At 41.1% G+C, this 11132-nt stretch overlaps 2 protein-coding genes across 2 annotated transcripts; one reads left to right on the forward strand and one right to left on the reverse strand.

Annotated features, from left to right (window-relative positions):
* The first annotated feature begins 412 nt into the window (after window positions 1-412).
* LOC130186011 (fucosyltransferase 7 (alpha (1,3) fucosyltransferase)) lies at window positions 413-6587 on the forward strand. Its single transcript, XM_056402698.1, has 4 exons — window positions 413-720; window positions 805-901; window positions 2645-2768; window positions 3374-6587. The coding sequence occupies exons 3-4, from the start codon at window positions 2766-2768 to the stop codon at window positions 4796-4798; spliced, it is 1428 nt and encodes a 475-aa protein (XP_056258673.1). The 5' UTR covers window positions 413-720; window positions 805-901; window positions 2645-2765; the 3' UTR covers window positions 4799-6587.
* A 662-nt stretch (window positions 6588-7249) lies between these two features.
* On the reverse strand, window positions 7250-11132 carry pou5f3 (POU domain, class 5, transcription factor 3). The gene is made up of 5 exons (XM_056402699.1): window positions 9787-11132; window positions 9519-9630; window positions 9209-9339; window positions 8695-8859; window positions 7250-8609 (listed from the first exon to the last, which is right to left on the reverse strand). Exons 1-5 carry the CDS (start codon window positions 10543-10545, stop codon window positions 8349-8351), a joined length of 1428 nt encoding a protein of 475 aa, XP_056258674.1. The 5' UTR covers window positions 10546-11132; the 3' UTR covers window positions 7250-8348.

Below are 11132 nucleotides of genomic sequence, written 5' to 3' on the forward strand. Positions count from 1 at the left end.
CAACCAGTAGAGGTATAAACTCATACAAATTAAAACCGGTGTAGACAAAATAATGTTTGAGTTGAGAAAAATGTGAGACCGATAATACAATAAAAGAATCAATATTTGTGCTGATAAAGTAAAAGAGTAAAAAAGTTAACCTCAACATGTGTTTCAGTAAAGCTAAAACCTAGTGAGGAGTCATTCATGACCTGTAACATCAGCCTTTTTCTTGAGAAATACTCGTTTGCCGTTTCCTGCTGCTGAGACTTCTGCTTGTTCATTTCATTTCATTTCTTAGTGCTAACAAACCCGACACCAATGGTGCGAACCTATTGATGGCCAAATGTGATAAGCAGATGCAAGTATGTAATAATATTCTAAATAAAATCCAATTTTGGCTTTTTTTCCCCTCTACAGACAACAAAACACAGCTTTTTGCTGCTCAGGCTGGTTCGGAATAATATTTTATTCAGAGAATACATGTGTAATGTAAAAATCTGCTAAAAGCAAAAGTCTATATCAATAATATTAAAATAATATTTTTACTATATTTTTTGCACAAAAGATTCACTGATGATGACTCACTGGTGTGTGTAAACTCCATCCTCATGCAAGATCATGCTCAACATTTCCTCTTTTTCCATCAGTGCACAAATATAGTTGTTGAGTGCTACCACAGCGATAATGGAGAGGAAAAAGCAGTTACTAGAAGGCAGGAACTAAAGAGGGAGGGAGCAGGTAACACAATGCTGAGCTCAAATCATATTTTTCAGAGAACCGCGCCTCAGCTTCCTTAAAAGCGGCCGTGTTTTTGTTTTTTAGACGCCTCAGGCTTCACATCTTGCACTAACCAGCAGCGACCAAAAATTATATCAGTGTTGACTGAGGAAGGAGCACAGACCGCTGATCTCATGAACAGGTTAGTGGAGGAAGCTTTGGGTTTTCTCTCTCTTGTATCGATCTGGTCATCATGGTCAGACATATGAAATGTATTTTCTTTTTGTTCTCTTTATGGCAAGAAGTAAAAAATCTGAATGTCAGAGCTCACTCTTTGCACTTTGCACTGTCAGTGAATAAATACATTGGGGGGGTTGAAGGTACATTGGCATAACACTTGCATCAAGCAGCCCACAACAGCACCACTGCCAATCTAAACCGTTCACCACATCCTGTACAAAGATTGTCTTTCAGTCTCAATTGTACATGATCACTTACAAAAAGAATGTCTCTAATAATATTAAATCAAATCTGGGTGCCCTCGTGTTTTAATTATTCTGGTTACCATATTCTACAAAGACATGCGTACATATGGCTGTACATCAGAAACTACTTTTTCTCATTAAGTAGTTAACAACCAAATGATGTTGTTTTGAGTAAAGATTTAAGCCTCAAAACAAGGGGAATGAAATAAAATGTAGCTATGGTTTTCTCTTGTGTTGTTCTGTATAGTTTAGCAGCATGGTTCTGTGTATTTTATGCAGCAGAGATGCTCTTTATGTTTATTGTGTGTTCAGATAGTGTAAGCCATGACAAATGAGCTTGTATTAACTGCCTCAGAGCAAACAATTTACACAGGACTTATTGCTGCATATATGGGTAATAATAGTAATGGCAACTTGTAATCTGATGATACGTTTTGCTTTGTTTCTTGCCCTGTTAGAAAAGACCAGTGCAAACCGGAATGAGTGCACTTAAGCAATATTGGCAGTCAGTCTGAATGAAGTAATCAGCAACATCATTTATAAGGTTAAATGAAAATGAAACATAATTTAGATCCTGCTAGTTCTATTATTTTAGACAGAAAAGTCCATTCAGTTTTCTCTCATAAGAAATAAAAAGTTTGAATTATCAGGTCCCATCCAAATTTCATAAAGGGCACGATATTAAAAGTTGCTCCTTAATAAAATAAGAGACATATTGAGGGTTAATTTTATCTGTGACATCCATGACTTCGCCATCTTTATTTATTTCACATTGTGCAGTAGTTTCCACAGGTTTACACAAACGTTGAAATAGTAAATATATATGTGTCGTTATGAAATTATTGATGAAAGTTACTAAAGTTAGTTTTGATATGTGTGCTCACTTTTTCACTTTCATACACTACCTTACAAAAAAGAAAAATATCTACCTCTCAAAAGCTCCTTTTGCTCACATCCTTCCTGGGTTTTTATCAGTTCCTTATTTGTAACAAGTTCAGTTTTCCTTTGTCTTACGCAAAGTGAAACCCTGTAGTATGAAGTCTGCGATCAGGGTTCACCATGCGGCTCTCTGTTCATCTTAAAGATTTCACATTTCATGATGTACTTTACCCATAGAAAAAACACGTGTATCAGTTAGCCAATCAACTTTAAAGAAGCTAGAGAATTATCACTACCACAAATAACATTTTTTTTGTAATTGGATGATATTCAATCAACTATTTCTCTTTCTCGCTCGACACTTTTGGATTTATTACAAAAAAATACTCCCTCAGTTACCCTATAAATTTAATGAAATTCTTGTGTGCCATAACCTGATAGTGAAGTTTTGTTTTTCCAAAGTGAATCCTGGGTGATCCTTGATTTTAATGATGGATGTCAATGGATGGGGCAGTTAACAGCAGTTAAGGCTTCTTAGCGCAGTTATTTCTCTAAATACTCTCTTTCTTTTTTCTGTATAGGAAAAAAACAAGCTTACATAAGTTTCTCTTGAGTTGTGGTGGAGCAGAGACGTGTCATGGTCTCTGATTTGAGTGGGTGGTGTCTTCATACTGGCAGTCACAGGCTTTGTTGGAGTGTCTGATGGTGAGTCATCATTGCAATGCTATAATAACTAATACATATGAAGAAAGAAAGAAAGTTGTAATTTGTAAGAAAATGTATATCATCAGCTATTATCTACAACATCAATGAGCTCTGTAGTTTGCAGAGTGCTTCTTTCTGCAGTTTCCCTGTTCATTTTAAGCTGGTTGGTAAATTACAGACATGTCTGATGTTTATGCAAACACTAGAATAAAACATGCATGGCTTGTACTAAAAGGTGTGTCATCAGTCTGTATAATTCTGAGGATATGAATTAGTAATTATATTTGTGATTTTACTTCACATTTAAAAGCAAAAACTACCACACCCCAAGAATCCCCTTTTGAATCGGTGTCTTTTCCTGTTTGTATAATGTCAGAACAAGGTCATGCTCATCAGCTGTGTTGATACTTCCTGTGGTTCCCCGCTAATCTACTTTGAGTACATTTTTAAATTACATGAATACTTGATACAATGATATTCTAATTAATATTGAGTATTGTCCCTGAATGTGTAGGGCTACTTTTCATGTTTTCAGGCAAAAGGTTAAGACACATATACCTCACTGCACCTTCATAATCCTACTTCTTAATTCCCTTTTGTGACAGGGGCAGGATAACACTAAAAAGACTCTACTCAATTCAATGAAGAAGGGCATCCTCTTCTGCTTTCTCTGTGTTTTACTGCTGTGTCTTTTCATTAAATGGCCAAGTGAATTAAAGACCCTGGCAGCCAACCATCCCAGCACCTTCTTTTGCAGCAGCAGCATCAGCAGCAGCAACAGCAGCAACATCAGCAGCAGCAGCAGCAGCAACAGCAGCTGCAGCTGCAGCAGCAGCAACAACAGCAGCTGCAGCAGCAACAACAGCAGCTGCAGCAGCAGCAACATCAACAGCAGCAGCAGCAGCAATAGCAGCTGCAGCTGCAGCAACAGCAGCAGCAACATCAACAGCAGCAGCAGCAGCAGCAACAACAGCAACAGCAGCTGCAGCTGCAGCAGCAGCAGCAACATCAACAGCAGCAGCAGCAGCTGCAGCTGCAGCAACAGCAGCAGCAGCAGCAACAACAGCAACAGCAGCTGCAGCTGCAGCAACAGCAGCTGCAGAAATATGACCACCATCTTGCTGTGGTACTGGCCCTTCAGGAAATCATACAGCCTGCAGGGTGATGTGTGCTGGGACCTTTACCGCATCCCTTGCTGTAGACTAGTGGACCAGCGCTCCTTGTTTTCCTCAGCTGATGTTGTGGTCTTCCACAACAGAGAGCTGCTTGAGGGCCACCAGAAGCTGCCCTTAGACCTCCAACGACCGCAGCACCAGAGGTGGGCCTGGATGTCCCTGGAGTCCCCTCTGCACAACGGAAACTTGCGGCGGTATGCGGGTATCTTCAACATCACCATAACCTACAGGAGGGATGCTGATGTCAGTTCACCCTATGGCGAGCTGATACCAAAGGAGACGGAAGAACATGTGGCAGAAGATGCCGCTCTGAATAAGAGCTCTCTGGTCTGTTGGGTGGTCAGCGATTACTTGACACATCACAAGAGAAGCGAAGTGTACCGTGAGCTCAAAGCCGTAGTCCCTGTGAAGGTTTACGGGCATTGGACAAAGGCATACCTCACCTCTGGAGCCCTCTTACCTACAATCTCTCGCTGCTACTTCTATTTGGCTTTCGAAAACTCGATCGCGAAAGATTATATCACTGAGAAGCTGTGGAGGAATGCTTATCAGGGTGGGGCAGTTCCTGTTGTCCTGGGACCGTCGTTGAATGATTACAAAACTATAGCTCCGCCTCATTCTTTCATTCATGTTGATGAGTTTGCATCAGTGAAAGATTTAGGAAAGTATCTACAGCAGCTGGCAGAGGACAAGAAACGCTACAGTGAATATTTTACGTGGAAACAACAGTGGAAAGTGAAACTTTACACAGACTGGAGAGAGAGACTGTGTAAGATCTGCTCACAGTATAACAGTTTTCCTCAGCAGAAATATTACACTGACCTAGAGGCCTGGGTTAATGCTAATAACATTTGAGCTTGAACTATTGTGGTTGATCAGTAATTGACAAATTGTGAATTTAACCACATTTTTTGGCACATTTGCAGACATAACGTCCTTGTTTTGCTGCACTAGCACAACCTTATTTTTCATGACTTGAAATACATGTTTTATGTTGTTACTGTGCCGGTAAAATAAATATGCAATCAGTATTAATCAGATGAACAGAAAAAGGATGAAAAGATTTTTTAAAAATTAGGGGGAAGGCAATATTTACTGGAGAAAATGAATTACATCCTCTAGACTCATGAAACCATCCCCAACGTTTTTAGACATTTTTTCTGATTGATTAAAAACCAAAAATTTAAATCTCTTATTTTACAAAAGTATTCAGAAGTTGAATCAACTGTTTAGTCACAAGGACAGTCAGTTCAGACTTCTTTTTCTTTTCCATCTCCTCAGTTTGAAAGAGTTTTCTTTTGACATGAAAAACTTCCAGCTGAAGCAGAAGAATCCACTTTGTACCAGAGTTAGTACAAAGACAGCAGGCAAGGCTGTTCATGGTGACTTTGGTAATTCAAAGTGTTTGGCGGTAGGGACTGAATTCAATATTAAACCTTATTGTATTTAGCATTGGTTTTCATTATTATGAAAATAAACACCGATTAACCTTTGCACATATTAAAGACACAGCAAGTTTACACAATGTCACATTTCTTCACAACTACAAAAAAGGACAGCCCTGAGTTTTAACTCTCTTTAACTCTTAGCTTTGTTTCTTTCTAAACTTATTTTAATGAGTTGAATGAACTCTCAGCAGTTAGAACAGCTCATGTTTATAAGTTCACATAACCAACACAACTATCATACCTTAACTACTTCATATAAAGAACGTTGACCCAAGTGATATAGATCCCTAGCACTTTAAACCAAACACCTGACCTCTCAGTTGACATAAGTGTTGTCAGAATGGAAATACACTTATTCACATTTTTACTGAGAGTAAGATGAGAAGGTTGATACCACAATAATGTATAAGTATGAACCTGCAGCCAGCAGCTGGCTAATATAGCTTGTAGATTTTGTTACCTTTGTACAGTGCCAGGCTTTCCTCTGCCTCAGGTCCTTATGCTGTTTAAAGCTAAACGGCTGCTGGTTGTAGCTTCACATCTATCATACAGATTTGAGAGTGTTATCAAGTCTCTCGTTTGGCTCTCAGCAAGACCAGTAATAAGAGTGTTCCCAAAATATTAACTATTCCTTTAAATTGCACTCACATAAACACATTCTTTGTATTACCATCCATGCTTGAACAGATGTTAAGACACATGACAATCTCTGAACTAACTTAATAAGTTGATTAAGTACATCCTTACCCATCATCAACAGAAGAATGCTGTGTGATTCCTGATGGGACACATTCCGTGTTAAACTCTTATGGACGTCATCTTCCTTGCAATCACAGAATTGCCCCCAGAATATACAAAAAAGGTGACCAATAAAGGTACAAATAGTTTGTTCAAAAGGGACAACGCCTCCAGCTTGAAATTGATCCCATGATTCCTTGCACTGCTTCATTTGCAGTATCTGTGCTGAAAGTAATGAAATAATTACTAACAATAAATGTAAGCTTGTTAGACTTTCATCACCTTTTCGTCCAACTTTAAACAGATGAATTATCAAAAAGCTTACATTTGATTTTTCTTCATCTGTATTGTATTTGTATTTTAGTATGTCAAAAGACTAATTTCATGTTTGGTCAGTTCAACTTAATCTGTTTAGTTCATGGCTTTCTCTCATTCCTAATAAAAACAAGTGAACTAGACCGAATGGCCCAGCGTGTTCAAACACCAGACATTTTCCAGTTAGACTAACGACTCAGGTTGCCACCATGCTTCATGGAGATCAAAGAAACCATCGTTTTAGTTTGTCGTTTGTAGTTTCTGCAGGTGTTAACCATTGGTTGTAAAGCAACAGTGGCATGGTGCAATAGTATAGAGGTTCAACAAAGAAGGCTTTACTTTTGGTGGGATGTGCAAAGATTTACTGGGGTGAAAAGACAGTAATTCAGAAGTTTGCATGCAAATGTTTGAAAGAAAAAAGTGTTACTTGGTACAGAGATGCGCTTTATGAGTGAAAACATCTGTGTAGCTAATGTTTCAATAAATTATAATTAAACCATTTACATTCCGTTGAGAAAATGTATTACAACTAATTGCTAATTGTTGAATTATGACTGCACTCTTTCAGTCAATATTCAAGTCAGTAATATTAAGGCTTATCATTAATACTGAAGCAACTCTGGTGCTAGCAAGGATTACTCCAATGTATAAGTGACAACTCTTAACTGGTTCTTGCTAATAATTTCATGGTCACTCAGGGATTCAAAGTCATGTGAGGTATTGTGAAGGAGAATAAGTGACATTTAATGCCTTCATTTCTAAACTTATGGTCATACGAGTAAAAAGCAACTTTTCAAAATACAACTCCAGTGAGGATCGAGTGTTATTTCATCATTAACACAAAAAACCCCTTTACAATAAAATCAAAATGAGGTATTTGAATACAGTTTGTCAACTTGACAATGGTTGATCTAGTCAGGTCAGACGTTTCTCTCATTACCATTCATCTGAGACATGTAGAGAAAATATTGACATTGTGCAAATGGAAGCCATAGCAGCTAAAACATTTGTGAGTAACAAGACATTTGTCACAATTCTTCAAAATATGTTGAATCTCCCCCCACCCCCATTGCTGCTAAAATATTTGCTCAAGATGGCAATGACAACCCAACAACTATAGGAGAAAATCTGGTTTTGGTATACACACACAGGACATTTTTAAAAAGATTATTCAACATTACAAAAGCAACTTGTGCAAAAATCAATGGGAAAAAAAAAATTCACCTTAATGAGAATTTATATTTTCCATTTCAATGGAAGACAGTTTAGACAAATACTGCAGCTGCTCTTTTCAGATGGGACAAGTATCGTACAAATGTTGACCCAACTGTCAAAGATGAATTCTGCTTAAAGAGGTATTTCCTCACATGGCGATTCCCTTGTTACCCCAGATCCTTCCTCATCTGCACCAGAGAAAACATACCCAGGATTTAGCACAAGTGGAAGGAATACCCTGGTTCTTTAACCCTGCTCATATTTACACCATCATTCCACAGCTGGACTATATATTGTAGCACCAAATCCTACTTTGTTCGAAAACTGCGAATGATTAAAGCCTATGGAATAACTTACTATGAATAATCCAAGAACACAAAAACACAAAGGCACATTTAACATTCCATTCAAAGCAGTTGCTGTAGAGTTTCAGGTTGTGGTTGGAGGATGTGGCCCGTGGCAATTTGTTAAGTTTCTGCATAAGAACAGGAACAAGAAGCTACTTTGATTCGTCTCGTTGCTGCAGTTGAGAAAAGCCTTCCGCCTTAAAGTTTCTATATCCCGAGGTCCACCGATATTATCGGCCAATCGGGTGGTTGGATTCAGAGGCTCGTCTGCAGCTAGAGTTGGGGTTGGACAGAGGCTTGAGAATGAAATCTATGGATTTGGCAGGGAGTGCCTGAGCACGTTTATCCAGTCAGGTGACCAACAAGTCCGGGATGAAGGGCTTGTTTCAGGACATCGGGCCGATGAAGTGGGGGCATGTACAGTGTGGGAGGAGGGGCTCCAGGATAGCTGGTAGAAGGGTAGCTCTGACTGGGAATGGGGGAGGGAGCCATGTTTAGTGGGGAAGGGCTCTGCTCGTAATACTGGCCATCGCACTCCTCATCCAGTGGCAAAGCCAGGCGCTTCCCTTTCTGTCTTCGGTTGCAGAACCAAACACGTACCACCTGGTGAGAACAGCATGTCATTTCAAACAGAGACCAAGTAGATACATATTCTTCAGAAGGCGAACTGCTTCATTTTGGTACTTACATCCCTCTCCAGGCCCAGGTCATCTGAGATGTGTGTGATCTCCTGGGTGTTGGGTTTGGGACATTTGATAAAGTAAGACTCCAGAGCAGAGCGCACTGCTCCCTCCAGACTGGTCCTCCTCTTCCTCTTCCTGGTGTCAACAAATACTCTCTCAATCTTGTACATCTGTGGAATCAAAAATTAGTGTGTTAGTGTTAAATACAGCATTTCTTATTAGAATGTGTATGCCATGCCATACAGTATGGTAAACTCTAACAGGACTTGTGTACAGAACAGATTGTTGTCCATTTTCATGTGAGTCATGTAAGGGTCAAATAAGGTTTAATGTGGTGATGAAAAGGCTAAATTACAACCAATAGGTGGCATATTACACTTCACATGAGCAGAGCGCTTTGGTTCAGGTTAGCTCAGCAGGAAGTTAGCTCAGCCTGAAAAGACCAACTGATCCCATGAGCCTTGGTGATCATCTGTTGTCTTGTAAAGTAGCTGGCAGATGTCAGGGTTGCAGACTTACGTCCTGGGGATTCTCTGAGGTCTCTGCCTCATTCAGCCATCTCTGAAGAAGGGGTTTCAGCTTGCACATGTTCTTGAAACTGAGCTGCAGAGCCTCAAAGCGGCAAATGGTCGTCTGGCTGAACATCTTACCTATGCAAAGAAAACATCAGATATCACATGCAATAAACTCAGAATTGTTAACTTATGCAATGTTCGTCTACACCGGAGTCCCAATCTGTTGGGACAGTTTATGCAACACTGATCCATATCAGAAGCCAGTTTTCTTTCAGGTCATTTTCAGGTTTTTGTTTTGGCTGAACATAACTTACCATAAAGGTTACCCAGGGCCAGGCCAACATCCGCTTGTGTGAAACCCAGAGTAATGCGCTTGTGTTTCAGTTCCTTGGCAAACTGCTCCAGTTCCTCAGTGGAGAGGTTCTCCTGCATGACAGGGAAATCAAAAACATGAAATGGTGAACTTGAACACATTTAGGCCTAGATGACATAGCTTATTCCCTACAAACTCAATTGCTTCTTATCTAAGGAAACAATTTTAAAACTCATACATTGAAGACATGATGCAGTGACTGTTCTTACCTCCTCGGAGTCGCTGCACCCTCCACTGGAGGACCCGCTGCTCCGCGTGGAGGAGGCCGGGTTCTGCGTCTGGGGCCCGGGGGCAGCTTGGGTTGGGTTCACACTGAAAAACGCGTTTCCTGGAAGCCCGTTGCTCGGGGGTGACGGGGACATAGATGGGGACGATGCGGAGGATGTTGAGGGATTTTGATTACTGTTACCGGGCGGGGTAATGTGGGCGATCCCCGGCCAGAAGGACGGGTTCCAGGCCGCAGGGTAGAAGACTCCATGGGGCATGGCGGCGGAGGCAGGCGGTGTCGGGTACTGCTGACCCTTCATCTCCGTTGAGAAGTCATTGCCGGTGTCCTTCTCAGTCTTTATCTCGGGCAGTTTGATTTGCTCCCGGGTCTCGGCTATGGGGGGGCTCAGGTTTGTAGGCTGGGTAGCTGCAGTTACGCCGGGTACCTGGCCGGTGTACTCTGGCGCAGCAAAGGGATACCAGTGCTTGGGTTGCCCAAACTCTCCAGCCTGTAGGTCGGTTCCCCTGTAGTCACTGGCCACGGATGAGAAAGGGAAAAATGTCTGCGCAGTGGCCGGTGTGATGCCACTGTAAGCGGTTTTGTTGTAGAGAAGACTCGGGTCTGGCAGAACGCCGTGAGGAAGCTGGAATGACGCAGCGCTGCCCAAACCATCTTGACCCAAAACCTGGGAGCACGGGTTGACCCGGCTGAAGTCATAAGGCCTGCTTTGGCACTCAGGACTCTGCGATCTTTCAGACATCTTCCAAGCGGTGTGAGAGGCTGATAACAAACACGCGTCCCGAAATTAAAAAACAAACAAACAAAAAAAATATTATTGATGATTGATTTTAAACGTGTTCATCCGTTTCAAGTTTTCGAACAAACCCAAAACAAAAAACATACCAGAGGGTGATGCTCTCCAAAAACAAACCAGCGCCTGTCCGAGTAAAGTCCGTTTTGGATGAAGAGTTTGTGCAAAATATGTAAAGGCCTAAGCAGTTACCGTTTTGGTGCAACATAACCACCAATACGCCTACGGCCTACTCCATGAAGTCCCGTCTTTCACACCACCGCCACTCACCTCACCTTCAAGCTCAAATGCTCCTCTCCTGCCAATGCCCCACAGATTTTCCTAATCACAGCTGCGGGTGTTGGAGAGCCACCTATCTTGTCACCCATTGGCTGGCGCAGACAATTGCGCACAGCTGATGGTGAGTTTGTGAATGACCTTGATTCCTCCCAAAGTAGTGGGCGTGTTTTCACATAAAGTTTGAGCCTTTTACAGATCCACTGTGTTTTCTGCTTTTAAAGTGAAATTAAAGCTACTAAGTGAAATTAAACATTGCT

This window comes from Seriola aureovittata, chromosome 18, assembly GCF_021018895.1.
Source record: "Seriola aureovittata isolate HTS-2021-v1 ecotype China chromosome 18, ASM2101889v1, whole genome shotgun sequence".
In the NCBI taxonomy this organism is placed as follows: Eukaryota; Metazoa; Chordata; class Actinopteri; order Carangiformes; family Carangidae; genus Seriola; species Seriola aureovittata.